Source organism: Gigantopelta aegis, chromosome 8, assembly GCF_016097555.1.
Source record: "Gigantopelta aegis isolate Gae_Host chromosome 8, Gae_host_genome, whole genome shotgun sequence".
In the NCBI taxonomy this organism is placed as follows: domain Eukaryota; kingdom Metazoa; phylum Mollusca; class Gastropoda; order Neomphalida; family Peltospiridae; genus Gigantopelta; species Gigantopelta aegis.
Genome location: NC_054706.1, coordinates 14,704,012 through 14,723,929, shown reverse-complemented (window position 1 = coordinate 14,723,929; position 19,918 = coordinate 14,704,012). Strand labels below are relative to the sequence as shown.

General features: G+C 36.6%; 1 protein-coding gene across 1 annotated transcript in view; it reads left to right on the top strand.

Annotated features, from left to right (window-relative positions):
• LOC121379491 (snaclec 4-like) overlaps positions 1-19,918 on the top strand; it is a 34,285-nt gene that overhangs the window by 12,409 nt on the left and 1,958 nt on the right. Inside the window, exons 2-5 of the mRNA XM_041508135.1 lie at positions 11,487-11,550; positions 15,995-16,076; positions 16,295-16,404; positions 17,408-17,512. Coding sequence (XP_041364069.1) covers positions 11,487-11,550; positions 15,995-16,076; positions 16,295-16,404; positions 17,408-17,512 — 361 coding nt within the window. The remainder of the gene's footprint in view (positions 1-11,486; positions 11,551-15,994; positions 16,077-16,294; positions 16,405-17,407; positions 17,513-19,918) is intronic.

Here is a 19,918-nt window from a genome sequence, read left to right as displayed (position 1 = left end):
TGTTTTATTTAACGACGCACTCAACACATTTTATTTACGATTATATGGCGTCAAACATATGGTCAAGGACCACACAGATATTGAGAGAGGAAACACGCTGTCGCCACTTCATGGGCTACTCTTTCCGATTAGCAGCAAGGGATCATCCCACAGACAGGGTAGTACATACCACGACCTTTGATATACCAGTCGTGGTGCCCTGGCTGGAATGAGAATGTCTGTGGGAGAGTGCATATAAAAGATCCCTTGTTGCTGTTGAGTAGGCGTGGCCTGTTTTATTAATAATAATATTAATGGTTTTACATAATACGTAAATATTTTATAAGTTTTATTTTAAAATGTCCACCCATACGTCGGGATGGCGCAGAGTTCTTTAAACACATGTTTATGTGAGACGATAATGCCCAGCCAACCATCACATCACGTTTTACCTGGAACGGACGTGCTTGAACATTAAATTGATATAGGCACGCATAGATGTACTAGACGGGGAATGCCACCCCCACCCCATCTCCACCTACGTGGTGGAGCATGTCGAAGACGTTCGGGTAGAGATGGTTGGCCCGAGACCTTTTCATCAAATACTGTCATCACTCTACTCGCAATATTTGTGTTAATCCATGTTGAAATGCGTTGTGATTCGTTTGGAACTCTATATGAATACGAACAAACGTTGTTATCCAGATGTGGGCATTTTCGTTTAATTCGGGCCATAGCTAACCTGCGTCGAGCCGTATCCCTCCCCTTCCCCACCCCTTCAAAAATGGGAGGCCGTTAGCACGACAACAGAGTGAGAACGAATCGTCATTCCATCCATCTGACAAGGGTGTTCCACAACCCCGCGGGTAATGTTTAAACAGGAGCGGTGTGTATGTCTTATGGGTCTTCAAGTCTCGTCGATCGTGTAAACAAAACAAAAACATACCTGCTTATTTATTCATACTCATCGTGTATGTAAACACAAACACGAATTGTTTGCGTCGACTTTCCACATACATATTGATAAACATTTAGCACTCCAGAGAACAAATATTTGGCCATGTAGTGAACCACTTTGGTGTATAGCGATATCGTAGCCACGACCTGGTGTTGGGGTTTTAGGATTTGGCGGGTTTAGCTTTCAGACACAACACTGCCCTCCATTTACACACTGAAAGCGAAAATGAAACCCTATAAAATCCGAAATCCCTCCAACACCTTAAACAAATTTATAAGGCAACATTTAAGGGGCTGACTCAACGGTTAGGCTAACTCCCCCCCCCCCCCACACACACCCTAACTCCCCCACCCCCACCCCCACCCACACAGCGAACTACTCTGTTGACATTGACCCTCCCTATCCCATTGAACGCAATTACTGTCCCTCCCCATCGTGTCATATCGCACCCCTGTTATATATTCTTGTATCTACCTTTGAAAAAGAAATTTTGCAGAGGCTAAATGTTCCAATTAACTTCTCTGCCTATAATGTCTCTTTTCTTCTATTTAAATGCTTCTTAAACTAATATATCATGATTTGATTAGGCGACAACACTATCACAGTGTTCCTTGACAAGATGTCTATAAAGCGAAAACTATAGGAATTCTTAAACATTATTTATGGCTTGTATCATTCTAGACATGATGAAGAAGAAAAACAAGTTAATGTATTCCTATCTATATTATACGTAGCACCCATGGGGAATGTCATCACACGCCGACATTCGCGGATGCAGGTGTGTGTCGGTCTCTACAGATCTCCCTCCCTGTCGCATCTCGGCCCATTTGCTTTCGACAACGTTAAACTTAATCCTGGATCCGCCCCTGCATTGAGATGCCACGACACTTATGTTAGGAGTTGGCTATTTAAAGAATATGTAGGACTTTTTTTCCATTTAATTTTATTTTAGTACATGTATCCACTTAAAGGAGGGGACAATTAAGACATTTGGCCTGGTATGCATATTCAACTATATATAATGCACATTATTGCTTAATATCAACAAGTATAATCTTATAGTTAATTAATAAAACGGTTAAATGTGACGGCTATTATATATAACGGGCGCAGCCATTTTGTACCATCCTAGTAAATACGCCCTCTGGCGAGCTGGTGGTTACGTAATACCTAACGTGTCACGTCAGGAATTAGTCTTCGAACTGAAGAAACAAAAGATACCTGATTTTTGCGGATGCATTGCAATGTTCTGTAATAACAGCCATCCAAGTAAGCCAGTAACAATTATATATTATTTTTCAATACAAAATAAACCACCAAACTTTTAAACCATCTGAGGTGGTTGTTTGTTATCATTTGAAAAGTATATCATTTTAAAAAAAAAAACCCCAAAAAACCCCAAACCCTGACGGTATCAAACGTTTGTGTAAAGCACGTGAATTGTACGTCATGATGAGTCAGTAGCTCGGTACTCAAAAGCCTTGGAGACATGTATCACATAAAAACAAAACAAATCTCAAATATTTATCACAACAAGATGAACAAGAAACTGGCTTATATTACGACGTGACATTGGATTTGACAACATTAAAAAAGTATAAAATAGTAGTAAATAGAATTATTTCGATGTAATTTTGTACGACATGTACGTCAAGGTAAAATCTTTACATTTCTCACAATAAATTAATAAATAGGGCCTTCTTTTGGAGTTTATGCAGCTTTGAGACTGCTCCTTTAAACAAACATTCCTTTCTTTTTTTCTCCCCGTCGTAGTATGTAGGCATTTTCTTCATGTCTTTGTGCACGTAGTTTGTAAGCAAAACAGTACCAGTTGCTGTGAATGACCCAATTGTTTAGTGTAAAATGGGGTGCATATATTTCCTGTAAGTTTAATGTAACAAATGGCGTCCGTCAAGGTGGGGTAATATCACCCTTATTATTTAATATATATATTGATGACCTTAACCTAGAGTTGTCAAAATGTGCAGTTGGGTGTAATGTTGGTGGGGTGTTTCTAAATAACTACAGTTTTGCTGATGATATGTCACTTCTTTGCCCATCTATTTCTGCATTAAGAAAAATGTTAACGATTTGCGAGAAATTTGCAGAAGATTATGATATTATATATAATACAATGAAAACTGTTTGTATGTATATTGAGCCAGAAACTCTGAAGTTGATCAATGTGCCTTCGATATATTTGTGTGGTGATGTACTGAAATTTGTTGACAATTATAAATATCTAGGTCATATTATATGCAAAAACAAGAAAGACGATAAAGACATTAAACGACAGTATAGAGCCCTTTGTGTACGTGCAAACATGTTGTTGCGGCGATTTGCAAAATGTTCAGAATCTGTTAAAACACATTTGTGAGTTATTGTAGTAATCTGTACGCGGGTGCATTATGGGTGGAATCTACACAGGATACCATGAAGGATTTTAACATATGTTATAATAATGCATACCGATGGCTGATCGGACAACGACGACCATACAGTGTCAGCAAGATGTTTGTCAGTCATCGAGTAAAAAGCTTTGGCGCTTTACTTCGCTCAACAGCATATTCGCTGAAGAGCAGAATCGAAACAACTTCAAACGACCTACTTGCCCACCTGCGGTGTACAACTGTGTACGTCAAATCTGTATGTGTAAATCGCTGGCACAAGCTGCTGTATATTATGTAATCAGTTTTGTATGTGATGTTTATATATGTTCTATGGATCTCTGATCTGAAATAAAAATCTATTATTATTATTATTATTATAATAGCATGTTGTTGTTTTTTGTTTAATTATTTAACTGCCTAGACCAGCTCTCAGTTAAGCCAGTTTTGCTAACGTTAGCGAACTATTTTATTGTTTCCCGACGTGGCCATTTGGGTTAAAAAAAAAATATATATATATACAGCTAAAACAATTGCAGCACAGATAAAACAATAAGATATATACACGAATCATTTCATAGTGTATAAAAGGGATTTTCTATGTTTAAGAATAAAATAGCAGGTTTTGGCAGATAAAATACATATATCGGGACAGGACAAGATAAAACACACTTTTTGGATGTCGGTGCAGTGATCAAAATTTAAAAGTCATGTCCTACAGTAAGCGAGTACTTCTAATCTAATATTTACATATAAAGGACACTCAAGTAAAACGTGGCACTCGTCTTCAATGTGGTTGGGACAATTAAAACACGTTCTTTCTTCCAGTGGTGTATTATTGTATCGACTGGTTTCAACTTTCAGGGGGGCAACTCCGCATCTAAACTTAGCGAGAGCACTTCTGTGGTATCGAGGCAAGTAACTGGTTACATAGGGCTCTACTTTAAAAAATATCTTTAAAACAAGAATAAATTCTTAATTTATTCCCCCCGACACCTGTTCTGCCGTGTGGTTGTTGTAACGCCCGTTTCCATTATGTTAAGACTTCTTCGTTGACTCTGTCCTTCACCTTGTTGACTACATACTTTTTACCATATTTGCATTGTAAGTTAAGGAAGTGATTTAGCCCAAGTTTAATGAATTTATTGTTGACTTTAAAGGACCAGTTATTTTTCCTGCGTGTTGACTACCGGTGAGTCCACAACCAGATGCGAGACGTGATTCGGTGTCGATTCAAATTTCTCAATCTCATATAATGCCTTGATACAGTCCCCCACTGCCGAACTATTGGAGGAATCCAGCCCATGTCCCCGCCTGCAGCGTTATTTGGGGCGTATTTTCGTAATCCGAGAAAGAAACGTATGGCTCTGTTATGTATAGCATCAATACAAGAAAATTGTGAGGTTCCCCAGATAGCTGCTCCATAGTCAATAATGGACCATACCATAGTATCGTAGAGCTTGATGTATGTACGATATTGCATTCCATCGAGACATTTGTATTTAGAGATTAACAGACCAAGTGCCCTACTGTCGGAACAGGCTACGGATTTGGCCATGCGGCCGTAGTTTAAATGCTCAGTTAAGAGAAGTTCCAAATAATTATAGCATTCAACAATCTCCAATACATGATCACCACATAAAGTAACATATAAAGTTACAGTTTGTCTTTACAACTGATGGATTTCGGAAGTGTATCACTTTAGACTTTGGTATTGGATTGAGTGGTTTTCTGGCTTTCTTTATCGTCCCTTTTCTTTGGCACTGTTCACATTCATTAATGAACTTCTTGACTTCATCATTGGATCCTTTCCAGTAATACCTCTGTCTTATTCTTTTCCATCTATAAATGAAATACATATGTATTTTAGATTACTACATTTAGAAACTCATACAGTTCTTTTACACATAGATGTGTAGAGATAATAATAATATTAAATTCAGATAAATAATGACAACACCATAGCCTGACTGCCTATTCAAGGGCACAGTTTGTAAGCTACTACGGCTTCATGTGGCCGATTACGGTTGTGGCGAGCATTCCCGTTACGGGTACCTAATACCGATAACACGGTGTCACACCATGTGCATTTTATTATTTACTTGTGATAAATAACTATGATAATCTTACAAGAATCATACTCTCCACATCTGATTAATATAAACTAACGCGAAGGCCAAATAAAAAAAAGTTGGTGATCGTCCTTTTTGATCACACAAATCAGGGCAGGGGGGAGGGGTTTTTTTGTTTGTTTTTTTGTGTTTTTTTGTCTGTGAAAAAATTTATAAAATCCTGGAGACCAGGTACATAGCTGGCAACTCCATAGCAAACTTGGTCCCCTGGGGTCTATCAGGGACATTTTAATAGTGGACCACCCTAGACTGATGAACCCGTTATGGTGCTTACGAAAGTTGAATTGCTGCTATCCCGACGCATTTTAAACAGTTTTTAATAAAGTAAAAAATAAAAAAAATTCAGGGGCGCGCGCAGTTTTCAGGTACGTGCTGGGACGATCACCAACTCTTTTTTTTTTATTTGGCCTAATCAGGATTGTCGAATATTTAATCAAAATAAGATGTTTTTCGCAACTTTGTCGACAGTTATAAATAAATAAATAAATAAACACTCACGTTTTGTTTAACTCCTAGGTGACCTGCATGCTCATCAATATGAACACTATTTAGGATTTTTTCAATTTCCGAACTCATGACAACCCGCTGGGATTTGGTTTTGTCGTGACAATAGAGAACTTCATTCTGCACGTAGAAACGGCTACACTTTCATTATTTACTTTCATTCTCTTTGGATATTTCTTTCCAATGATCAAATTCTTCACTTGACCGGTGAGTCATTATTCTACATAGAAAAGTGACCGGGGAGTCAGTATTCTACGGGAGTCAAAATACCACGTTACACCGGCTCATCCGTCCAGGACGGTAGGCCTACCCAGCTATTGTGTAGAAATTTAAATGTTGAAATCCAAACGATGGTCAGGTGAGTTCTGTAGCGTTCCTGGTTTTCTGTCGATCTATCATTTCATATTTCCTTGGTTATTATTTTTATTTGGTTCTTCTTGTTATTCTTCTTCTTATTAATTATATTAATCTCTAATATTAACCTTACTAATAAGGGAATGCCAGGAACGTTACGTTGTGCATGTTATAAAGTATGGTATGAGACCAGTCTAATTTATATTGTGGTGGAAAATTACTCGGGGGGGGGGGGGGGGGGGGGGTGGTGTCGGTAGGTTACGGGCTTCGTTATTATCTGACCAATCGGGTTTAAGGGTTATGAAAGTCCGTGCAGATCGGGCAGAGGCATTATCCTTTACTTGGTTTTTGGGTTTCAAAGAAGTAAGTCTTGTTTTGTTCTGTAGGATGTTTTTTTGATTGAATTTGTGCTTGCTTCCAAATCATTAGAACGTATTTAAATATTATTATTATGGGTGGGGAAGAGATTAATTAATTAAATGGTTGTATTTGGCTAAAGGAAATTCCTTTCCCAACGATGACGCTAGCACATTTTGAGTGGGTTGGGAGTTTATCCGTCTAGGGTGTCAAGGAATCATATAATACCTTGTTGGGTCAATAATTAGGTCAACCATCAGTGACAGAGCGCGTTTAAAGTATAAATTCTTCTTTCTATTTTTTTTTTTTTTTACTTCTGTTGTATGTATTACACATTGATAGCATCTACCTTCCGGGTAAAAATGGGCGAGCACGTGATCAGCTGGGGTTCGTGTGTGTGTGTGTGTGTGTTGGTTTTAGGATTTGGCAGGTTTAGCTTTCAGACACAATACTGCCCTCCATTTACACACTGAAAGCGAAAATGAAACCCTATAAAATCCGAAATCCCTCCAACACCTTAAAAATATAAGACACCATTTAAGGGGCTGACCCAACGGTTAGGCCACCCCCCCCCACACACACACCCCTACCCCCCACTGCGAACTGTACACTGTTGACATTGTCCCTTCACACAATGAATACCAGTATCCCATTGAACGCAATTACTGTCCCTCCCCATCGTGTCATATCGCACCCCTGTTATATATTCTTGTATCTACCTTTGAAAGAAATTTTGCAGAGGCTAAATGTTCCAATTAACTTCTCTGCCTATAATGTCTCTTTTCTTCTATTTAAATGCTTCTTAAACTAATATATCATGATTTGATTAGGCGACAACACTATCCCAGTGTTCCTTGACAAGATGTCTATAAAGCGAAAACTATAGGAATTCTTAAAAATTATTTATGGCTTGTATCATTCTAGACATGATGAAGAAGAAAAACAAGTTAATGTATTCCTATCTATATTATACGTAGCACCCATGGGTTTGTGACAAAATCCTGGATCCGCCCCTGCATTGAGATGCCACGACACTTTTGTTAGGAGTTGGCTATTTAAAGAATATGTAGGACTTTTTTTCCCATTTAATTTTATTTTAGTACTTGTATCTACTTAAGGTTGAAGAACGCTGCCATGGGCACACACCCGTCTGTTATATGTATGTACACACACATCTAATTTACTGACAGTAGTATTAAAAATTAATATAAAATTAATTTGTACAAATTAAGTATTTATATTGTCACTATTTAAGCCTTGATTATAAACTTTCTCAATCTAGACAATCGTGTATACTTAAAAGAGTTCAGCACTAATAAACATAATTTATGTTTATATTCGATGGCAATATTTTGGTAATTGTCGTTTTTAATGACTAACTGTTTTAAGTATGTTTCTTAAAAAGTGCATTTCAGTACGGTTTCCCATCCATAGTGAGTTTTAACTTCTCACTGGGGAGGTGTAAGGGCTCTACACCAACTTGTTTCTCACTAAGCACTAAAAACTAATGATTAACCCACTATCCTTAACATACAGGCCAGACAGTTTAGGTGTGTCTCAGGAACAGCGTGCTTGAACCGTAAGGAGATGTAACCAAGTTACGAATGAACAAATAAAATCATAAGATTTATCAAAATGAAGAAAAAGCCACTATAAATATTGTCATAAGTGCCACACGGTGGAATATTTTCATATTTACATTAAGCATCCCACATGTTGCAAACTTTTAAACCATCTGAGGTGGTTGTTAGTTATCTAAAAAAACTGAAGCTATCAAACTTGTAATGCACGTGAACAGTAAGTCATGATGAGTCAGTAGCTCGGTACTCAAAAGACACACCCAAATATCCCATGTCGCAAGTACATGGTGTCATGTGTCTACCTTTCCACATATAGAAGCCTTGGAGACATGGATCACACGAAAACAAAAACATCTCAAATATTTATGACAACAATAAGCGTACAAGATGAACAAGAAACTGGCTTATATTACGACGTGATGGGTATCACACGATTGGTGTCACGTGTGGCCTGTACAGCTGATTTCTTTCAAACAAAACAAACATTAACTTTAACCTTAACTGCAAAACAAGGAAGATGTTATACGCCTTTGTGTGTGTATGTCACCACACCACCATTTGCCGTCTTAATATAATCCTGTTTAGAAAATAGTTCTTCATAAAAAAAAAAAAAAAAAAAAAAAAAAAAAAAAAAAAAAATACAAAATTCTGATATGCCTTTTAAAATTGTTCTTTGAACCATTAACCAATAATCGATGTTTATTTTTGTGCTTTGGCGTCGTTAAACATTCATTCTTTCCTTCATTCATTCGATGGGTATACAATCTAATTAAAATTAGCAGATTGATGGGTATAACTTGTATAAGTAGTTTAGCCTCCGTAGTATATATTTAAATAACCCAATGGCTTGAAGTTACTTGTTCTATTTTGTACTAATTGATAACAATCATGCAAGTGGTACACTGCCACTGGCACTTGACAACATGAGTGTGGCTGCCACTGGCACTTGACAACATGAGTGTGGCTGCCACTGGCACTTGACAACATGAGTGTGGCTAACTGAAACTTTTCGTGGTTGACCTATCTTGGGTTTTCTGCAAGGTACTTGTCAGGGGAAAGTACTCCCTAAATCTAGTAATCACGTGACTCTAAATATTGCCGTATTTTTTACAGAATATATTCTGTCATAACAATTATACTGTTCTGCATGGAGTAGTTAATGGTGGTGTGCACAAATAAACATTTTCGATCACCATGCACATATTTGCTTCATATAAAACAGTTTGAATTTTGTCGTACAGCCGGTAGGGTTGAGGTATATATATATTGTTCACCTTGCCGTTACTGTATATTATATGCTGCAATAATGTGAAAAAGTTATATAAATTAACATTATTCTTTGCTCTTTTTGAACGAACATTTACACTCAAAATTATCTTCTTGATCGGTGAAAAAAAGAAAAAAAAGAAACAAAACCCCCAAAAATAAATAAATAAATAAATAAAAGAAAACAAAAGAAAGAAATCACCATGAAAAAAAGAAGAAATACCACCCACCCCGCACACACACCTACATGTAAAATTCTAATTTTGGCAGATCCAACTATCGCATTCGAATCATGTACATGCCATAACAATAGCAACATCAATAACAGGTATGTGTGTGCATACGCATACGAGACGGCGAGCAGGGGGGGATTTCCATCATTCTACCGGCAATTAGTTACATAGGCATACGGGCTCCCATTTTTGTAAGGGGGATGGGGGTTGGGTAGGCTGGTTTTTACCCGAATTAAACGAAAATACCCGAATCTGAATAACAACATGTATTGATATTAGCATTACTAACAAACAGCTATATAGGATTGTAAACAAATCACTACGCATTTTTACCAATCTAATTAAAATTAGCTCCACTATTACATGTGGATCTAACAGCAGCCCGTTGGAGCTCATGTCCAGTCGACCTTTCATTCGACCAATCAAGCCCCTGCGAGTGCTGTAACCTCACCGTGGTGCAGGGGTGTAACATTCTCTTTGAGAATGGCCAATACAGCACAAATTGAAGTTTAGAGTAAAATTCGGTGTCAGTAAATTTCTGTGATATTTGTATTTGTATTTTTGCACAGTTCTTTACACTGTTCTTGTTTAAACCTTGAATTTTTATATTGATGTTGATGTTGATCATCACTTTATTTATTTGCATTACCATAGTTTGACACCCAATAGCCGATGTATTTTTCGTGCTGGGGTGTCGTTAAACATTCATTCATTCATTCATTCATTCGACCAATCAAAACCTTACTAGCAAAATCATGCCAGTGATTTGAAAAGAATTTGAAAAAATTCTGGATTATGCCGAGGGTATACGAAAAAATTCGGGTGAATTACGAAGTATGCCGGAAACTAATTGCAATATAAAATTTGTTTCAAGACGAAAACCAAACCGTGATGGTATAGCCATAAAATCTGTTTATACTAGTATACAATCCAAAGTTTATTACTGCACTTTTTCCCCTGTTTCCCAAGTTCGCCTATTGCATAAATAGTCTCGCCCGATATTTTTAGAATTTGTATGCTCCCGAATAACGCTATAAAAGGCGAAGTGTAATTGGTCGATATTTAAATTGTTATTTATAAATGAAATGTCACCTGGACATGGGAGTCCACGCAATGCTGTTAGATCTGCTAGCTAGACCCAGTAGAGCTAATAGCTAATTTTAATCAGATTGGCATTTTTACATGGATTACAATTAATTATGAGGGTAGAATGATGGAAATACATAGCTAAAAGGTCTCAGTTTAGCAGATTTTGCCCGAATATCTCGTATCATTTCTGCCCATTTTGAGGTTTTGCTCCAGCAACTGCCTCGTCCGCTTATGAATAGTTGTAATCCTTGGATTCATTTACAACCCTATATATAGCTGTTTGGCAGTAATGCAAATATGAATAAATATACATTTTCATTTTGAATCGGGCAAAATCCAACCTACCCACTACAAATCTGGAAGCCCGTACGCCTCTGTGTGTCTGTGTGTGTGTGTGTGTGTGGTGTTGTGTTGTGTTGTGTTGTGTTGTGTAGGCCTGTGTGTGTGTGTGTGTGTGTGTTGTGTGTGTGTGTGTTTTGTGTCTGTTTGCGTACATGTCTGTGTGTGCATATTTTATATATTTCATGGAAGTCGGTAAAATAATAATAATAATAATAAATTTAAAAAAAATTGTGACCCACTATTTAAAATTGTTTAACTGAACGTTAAGTAAAAGTTTACATGTTTTTGCCACTTTTCAATTTCAGTCACTAGCAGGTGAAGAATTACAGTACACCACACTCGGACAGCTGGCGTTCGGATGTCCACAAGGTAAGTGATCACAAGGTTGTTGTATTTACGGAGTTAAAGCAGCTATGGCTCTGATTGGTAGTAATATTGCGACATTGATTATTTGTACCAATACCATTTTATTTAGTATAACAGTTGTTATGCAGTGGATGTGATGAACCGAAATAGTCATAAATTAATTCCGCTAAACTATAATTATAATAAGTCTTATTCAACTTACTGTGCTAGCACAACAAAGATGCTATTCAACCTGAGTCATACCTACACACTGCAGAATTCTCTCCCTTGCCGGATATGCGCAATGCTATCCTTGCACGGGCTACCTGTAACTTCATTCTCAATTCTGCAGTCCACCTGTTAACACCTGTTAAGCTTTGGCAAAAAGTTTTCTTTACTTGTAATTTTGTGTTTGTTTTTCGGTTGAACTTGACATACGGTTGGTAGTTGGGAATTCTGTGTTCAATTTACCATGTCCAACGCGAGTTCGTTGACAGCTAGCGAATGGAAAGTTTGTGCGCGAGATGGTTGTCAATTTCCTTTACAACGTAAAGACACACACGTGTTGTGTCCGGACTGTCGGTCTTGTTCTTAAGACCGTCGGTGTGAGATCTGCGCCACGTGGTCTCCTGACCAGTGAGTTCGGTTCGGTTCGCAGACTCGGGTTTTGGGTACCAGCAAAATCTTGTCGTCTGCTTCGGCAGTAGTCGGCAAGTCGGACTTAGTGGGTAGGTCCCATAAGTCTGTAGACACTTAGAAAAGTGTCCGGAAAGGGGGGAAACACGAGGGTGTTTCTTCGTCGGTCCGTGTTACGAGTACAGTTACCGATACTTCGGGAGCGCCCCCCCCGGGCTCCTATTGTGACCGTGGTAAGTGAGCCGTCTTCGTTGGTGACGGCGCCTTCTTCTGTTTGTGTGGCTTCATCGCGGGCGTCGCCATCGTCGTTATGGTTACCTTTACGAAATGGATGCACCCATAAGATAAAAGTTATCGTTTTCATGTGGCGAACAGATTACGAAATGCATACGCAAAATTCAACAACTTGAGTCTGAATCTGGTAGACAACAGGATACTAGTATACACAATACACAGTACTTGAAAAATATTAGCATGCACCACGTGCACCCAGTTTTAAAAGTTACATGCACACGCAAAAATCAGCATGCACCGGTGCATGTACTAACACTGTATTTCGAGCCCTGAGATGGCGGGTGATCATGTGTTACGGAATTTCTCTGTTAAACCACATGAGATCCGAGCCATTTCTGCTTCCCTGAATTTTCATGACTCTTTAGATATTATAAAGGTCATGAATGCAGGGGTTTGGAAAGGACGGCACACTTTTCATTGTTTCTATTTCCGGGATATGGCGGTTGGTCCTGACGATACGCGTAGGATCCAGACAGTCATTGCGGCTCAACACGTGTCTGTGCGCAGGGCAACGGAAAGGGGTCGACCTCTTTTCCGTCCGACTGCCATCGATTCACGCTTCGGACATGTTTAACACTCCACCCTTTTCTGAGGGATGGGTTTTTTTGTAGTGTTGTCTACCATGTTTTTCCTCCCTTTCATGGGGATGAGTTTTTCTTTTGGAAAGCCCCTTTTTATTCCCAAAAGTTTTTTGACTCCTTGTTACTGTATGTCGTGGTTCATCCTATCTCCATGTCATTACTTCAAAGGAGCTTTTTGGGTACGGGTAAGTCCTCTATTTTCTTACCTCCTCCAATTAATGTTGAATTCACGTGCTCCAACGGTGTCATTGCACGTCCGTTATAGCATATTTGTTGTGCTAGCACAGTAAGTTGAATAAGACTATTAGAAAACTTGTTTCTAATTTTCATTATTATTCATACTTACCTACTGCTAGCACAACAAACTATACCTCCCACCCACCCCTATGAGGCTTTCCCTCGGTGGGTTTGGGTGGACTTGAACCGAGAATGAAGTTACAGGTAGCCCGTGCAAGGATAGCATTGCGCATATCCGGCAAGGGAGAGAATTCTGCAGTGTGTAGGTATGACTGAGGTTGAATAGCATATTTGTTGTGCTAGCACTAGGTAAGTATGAATAATAATGAAAATTAGAAAAATGTTTTCTAAATAAGAAACAATACGTATGATACCACACTGATATATTTTTTAAGAGACATAAGGCAGGGTAACTGCCCCCCCCCCCCCCCCCCCACACCTCCCCCAGTGCTGGAGCAAAACCTCAAATTAGGGCAAAAATTGTACATATATTTGGGGGAAATGTGCTAACCCGAGACCTTTTTCCATCATTTTACCCTCAAAATTAGGTGTAATCCATATAAAAATGCGTAGTGATTCGTTTGCATGCCTATATAGCTGTTTGGTAGTAATATGAATAAATGTCAATCTGATTAAAATTAGCTCCACTGGGGTTAATAGACCAGCTAGTAGAGCTAATTTTAATCAGATTGAAATGTTGTTATCCAGATTCAAGCATTGTCGTTTAATTCGGGCAAAAGGCAACCTGCCCCCATATGCAAAGAGATATTTAATTATTTTATCCAATCTGTTTTAATTACTACTAAAAAAAAAAAACTTTTCCCATATGTTATCACAAGTTAACTGAAAAACCCAAAAAGATCTAACCCGGCTTTACGCCAATTTGATCCCCCCATTCATTTAGCTAATGTTCGAGAACTATTTGATTGTTTCATCGTAATTTGGTTTACCATGAAGCGCATAAACCAGTCTAGCAACGTTTTTTCCCGCTCTATCTGGTTGAACCCACTGGTCTACTAGTTATTAAACCAGTGGATTTTAATCAGATTGGCAAAATTCATACTTTAAAACAACAAAAAACCTTCTTATATAAGGATTCCGAGTACAAGAAAAGCATGATTCAAAAACAGCTTGGATCACCACACAACAAGCACGTGCAGTTGCACGAAACAAACAACACGCTGTCAGGCAATCAAATGTACAGACACATTGCTAGACTGTCTTCAAGGAAAACATTATAAACATACTTCAGAGGCGGATCTGGGTGTGTGTGTGTGTGGGGGGGGGGGGGAGGGGCTCAGCCCCACCCTAAATTTTGCGACAGTTATAATTTTATTATATTTTAATTTTCATTTTTTTAACGATCCCCTCCAAACCTCCCCCAAAGTTCCATTGGCATTCTGCCTGATGTCACTGGGGCCCCCATAAATGGATTTTCTGGATCCGCCACTGTACTTGACTGTCTGCAAGTTTATTACATATAGGCCTACACAACAGGGTGAAACCAGTGCAAGGTACCCTCAAAAATGGTACATTGCAGGTAGATTAAACGTGAGGTGCCACACGTTTTATTGGTGTACTGCCTGGGTGTGTTGATATCCTGCTTACATGTATATCAGGTTTAAGTGTCTGCCCCCAAAATTCAGTGTTTAGTGGATGAATATAATGTTGTTTTTTGTTGGGTGTCGGAATGAGGGAGATGTTAACGTTGATTTTGGTGGGGGTTTTTAAAACCCCACCAAAATAATAATAATAAAAAATGCCACTTCTTGATAAATAAAAAATACAATATCCAGCCCCCCCCCCCCCCCCACACACACACACTATTCTGCAGTCCATCATACCTTTCCATAGCTTTAAATACAACTCTACACTATATATAGTCAACAAGATGGGTTTTTTTTAAAAGAAGCAATAGGCCTAGCTACCATCGAATGACAGTTGCATGTATGTATATGTATGTGTGTGTGTGTGTGTGTGTATGTATGTATATATATATATATATATATATATTATATATATATATATATATATTTATTACCCATATGGGCTCAAATATACGGGGTAATATTTTTTCGATCTCTGCACAGTGTGCAGATTGCTTCTGCAGCCACTGATTGGCTGGCTTAAAAATCATGACGTTTGGTTGGTTGCTTGCCATGGCCGGAACTTCACTTTCATTCATATAATGTTTCCATTCATGAGTCAGATTGCACATACGTTATACGAGCTACAAAGATTTACAAAAACAAATGGACTCATTTGTTTCGTAAACATGAAATGGTATATTTTCATAAGCAGCGGCTTTAGTAATACATGTATATAAAAATAATTATTTTCAAATGCGAATACGGTTGTATTATTTTGTACTGTAAGCATTTGGTTGTGAAAGGAATGCCGTTATGATATGATGTCACTTACATTACGTAATGTAATGCGCGTAAGATTATATGACGTAATGGCTGATGGATTTGTTGTAGACTGCAGAGGAATTTTTACATTAAAAATCAGTTAAAATTGACACTGGGTAATAAAGAGAATAACCAACTCGCTACGAGGAGTTACAAATTATCTGTCCCTCGTGAATGAATGTTGTAAAACCCTCGCCAAAGTCTCGGGTTTACAACATTCATTCACTCGGGACAGATAGTTCGTAACTCCTCGTAGCTCGTTAGTTATTCTCTAAATAATGTTTTTCTTTTTTTAATGTTTAATTACAGGATGGAAGTCTTTTGAAACTAATTGCTATTTCCTGGCGGATTTTAACATGGAATTTGAAGACGCTGAGAAAACATGTGAAAAGTAAGAACTTCGACTGGTCAATCTATTTATTTTAATAAATAAGTTTTTATTTTATTTAAAGGGCGAGTTCTACCTCCTCCCCACTCACTTGCATCGTTCATGCGCGCGCTCGTGTGTGCGTGCATGCGTATATGTATGTATGTGCATGTTTGATATAGAATGTCTTATTATTATATATTTTCATCTAAAACTGTTTTGAACTCTGTTACATTTTTCAGCCTGGGTACTATGTCTTTAAAAATAGACGATGACATTGAAAATAAGAAGGTCGCTGAGTTTGCTAGAAACGTTTCCTGGACCAGGTTTTGGAATGGACATAAATATTCAGGTAATAATGGAAGCAAAAGAGTCGAAAATAAACATGATTATATTACTATTAGCCTATGATCTATTATTATAGATAACTACGAATTAAGCCATCCTATAGCCTACAACTAAAATCGAAATATCAAATAAGAAGATCGCAAGAAGCGCTTCCTAGATCATGTTGAGGTGTTTTTTTACCGAGTTATTCAGTACTAAAGTTAGGGTACGCCAATTTGCCCTGTTACTGCAGAATGACAGACTAGGAGAAAAAAAGAAGAAATTTTTATCATAATAAATTAAAAATTAAACATTAAATATATGTACATGTCCCCCCCCTCCCCACCTTTCTACGCCACTGGCCAGTGATGAAACATGGAAATTGATGACATGAAAATTATTGTTGAAATAAAAAAGTAGTTTCACATGCACCATGCAATTTTCAGGCTGGTTACCTGATTGGTCAGAAAAGGAAAAAAGTTTTAAAAGTCCACCATTCTTGATTTTATAAGCATTTGTCATAGGCCTACTCTTTCCACCAGCAACCTAACAAAAAACAGTAAGGTAAAATTTAATACTGGCCCTTAACTTGTTGTGACTAGTATATTATCTAAGGTCGACGACAGGCACTTTTCGCTTCGAACACAATAAATATAAAATATCAGGTTAAGTACTGCGTTTTGATATCGAGGTTATTTGGCGAGGTTTAGAAAACGGTGTAGGCCTAACAGGCGAGCTTCAGCGAGCCTATTACACAGTTATCGAACCTCGCCAAATACCCACGATATCAAAACGTAGTAACCTGATATTTTTATATATTTTTTTTTATTTTTTTTATTTTTATTATGCAACCCCTTTCAAGTTATATTTTTGTAATATGTTTCAGTCAAAAGCGGTATAAAAAATATTAGTGTTATCGTTTAGAAACTACTACCGGAAGTCGGACAATATCAGGTGCCCGAAAGCATATCCAGCCTAAAAGTTATGAATTTCCAAATTTTAAATAAAATACTCTGATTATATTTCAGAGTCTGTGTCACAACATTACAATTTTTGTACCCTTTTCTATGAAAATAAAACTCGTTATGTACGACCTGAAGAAGATACATCACTGGCTGTGATAGTTCACCAAGGTAAACATCTACGGTCCATTTATTAACATTTTGACATTTATTGGACCCGATGTTTACAACTTTAATAGCAAAAACAAGCATGCGTTTTCCGCCCAGATTTCAGGCGGAATCGATACAACCATGGAATTAATTATTTCGTGGCGAAATATGAGATGTACTAACACATATAAACACTTACTGTATAAAGAAAACCTCCCGACTTACATTTTACGTATAAATAGACAGTTTGTCCAAATAGTAATCCTGCATTAATCCATTTGTCAGTTACGAACAAAATCTCGAATATTCCCGCCGGCCATTATGAGCATATTTAAAATGTGATTGAAAACTGTTCGCGGAATCGGATTATTTTTATTATTCGTCTCTGGTTCACGAGTTTCTTCCACGATACTTAATGGAATATCACGTTTAATAATAATAATAATAATAATAAATAAACTAATTAATGAATAATATTTTTTTTTAATCAGTTATAAATAATAAATTAATTAATAATAACAACTAAATAATATAATAAATAATTAATTAATACTTAATAAATAATAATATAATAGTAAATTACTGAATGTTAGTAATTATAATAAATAACATAATAAATAAATTATTGATTTAATAATAATAATAAATAAATTAATTAATTTAATTATTAACTAAATGAAAACGTGTTTTTTTCATTTATAAATGTTTCCATTACGCACACACACACTTATATACACACAAGACGGGGGGGGGGGGGGGGGAGACAGACATAGAGAGATGAAACGGGGTAGCAAGAGATCACACATTTGCTTGTTTCTTCTTGTTTTCTTGTTAATGTGCATTATTCGTAATTAATGTGCATTATTCGTAATTTAGTGTGCTTACCCATGTTTAACACACATTGGTATGAGGCAGTTGTCTCAAGCAGCAATTGTCACCAAGTCACACTTATGAATTAATTACATTCAACAACACAGTTAATATTCAAATGGTTACGTAGGAATCAAAATACACATCGGTTTAGCCAATGTGCAGACAGGCACAAGGCAGTTATCACAAGCAGTCGCAGTTATACATTAATTATTACAATAAATGTTCATCTGGTTATTAGGCAATCCTCAACAACACAGTTCATGTTAAATTAGTCAAGTAGGAATAAATTATCACGAACAGCAGTTGTCATCAACAGTATGAATGAAACACATCAGTGCAATACAACTGTGTTGTTGAGGATAACCTCGCAACCATATGACAATGTTCTGTAATTAATGCATAAGTGTGACTTGATGACAATTGCTGCTTGTGATAACTGCCTTGTACCTGTCTGCACATTGCCTAAACCGATGTGTACTTTGATTCCTACTTAACCGTTTGAACATTAACTGTGTTGTTGCCTCACAACCATACAAACATGTTTTGTAATTACAATGCTGTGCAGATTTGTTATGTAACTACATATGACTTATAGTACAATTTTTGAAAGTAGTTAAATGAATGTTTCAAGGAATAAATTAGATGGAGCTAACAATCATTATAACATTTTAGATTTACATGTATAAAATATTTTCAACAGCCAGTTTAACTTTCAAATTGTGTTTCCCCATTTCTTTGTGTGTCTATTCACCTTTCCCCAGAATCTGCTATAAAAGATTAATATAAATATTATGAAAGATTAATGAAACTATTATAATCAATGATTTTTTAGGTTGTGGGGTTGGGCGCTGTGCATGTTAATTACAAGAAATTTATATTATTTTTTTTTTTTTATTAAATAAAAACCCTAAAATAACTAATAACCAGTAATTATAGCTAAAAAAAAAAAAAAAACAAATTAAAACAAAAAGAAGAGTAAAAATTAATAATAAATAAATAAATAAATAAATAAATAAAACCCTTAAAATAACTAATGACCTGCAATGATAATTAAACTAAGATTTTTTTTAAAGAAAAAAAAGAAAAGAAAAACCTTTGAAACACATGTAAGCAATGGCCTGTAATAATAATATTAAAAAAAAATACTAAGAATTTTTAAAAAAGTAAATAAATGAAGGCCTTAAAATAAGTAATGACCTGTACTGAAATCATTATTTTTTTAATAATAATAAAAAAGAATAATACACCCCAAAACTTGAATGTGATATTATTATTAATAATGCATACAAATGCAACCCACACAAAGCACATATATAGAAACAAAAATAACTCAATAAATAATCAATTCCATTCAGTTCAACAATATTTATTTTTATTGCTTGATACAAATAATTCTCATTCCGCAATATTTTCATTCCACATTTTCGATGTGCCAGGATAAAAATAGCTTTCAAATGTTTAAATGTGTCATCTTCAAACATCTAATCCTGGAAAGGTTACCAAAGGTATTGTACTTAATATTTTTGTCTGAAAATTTTACTTAATATTTTTGTC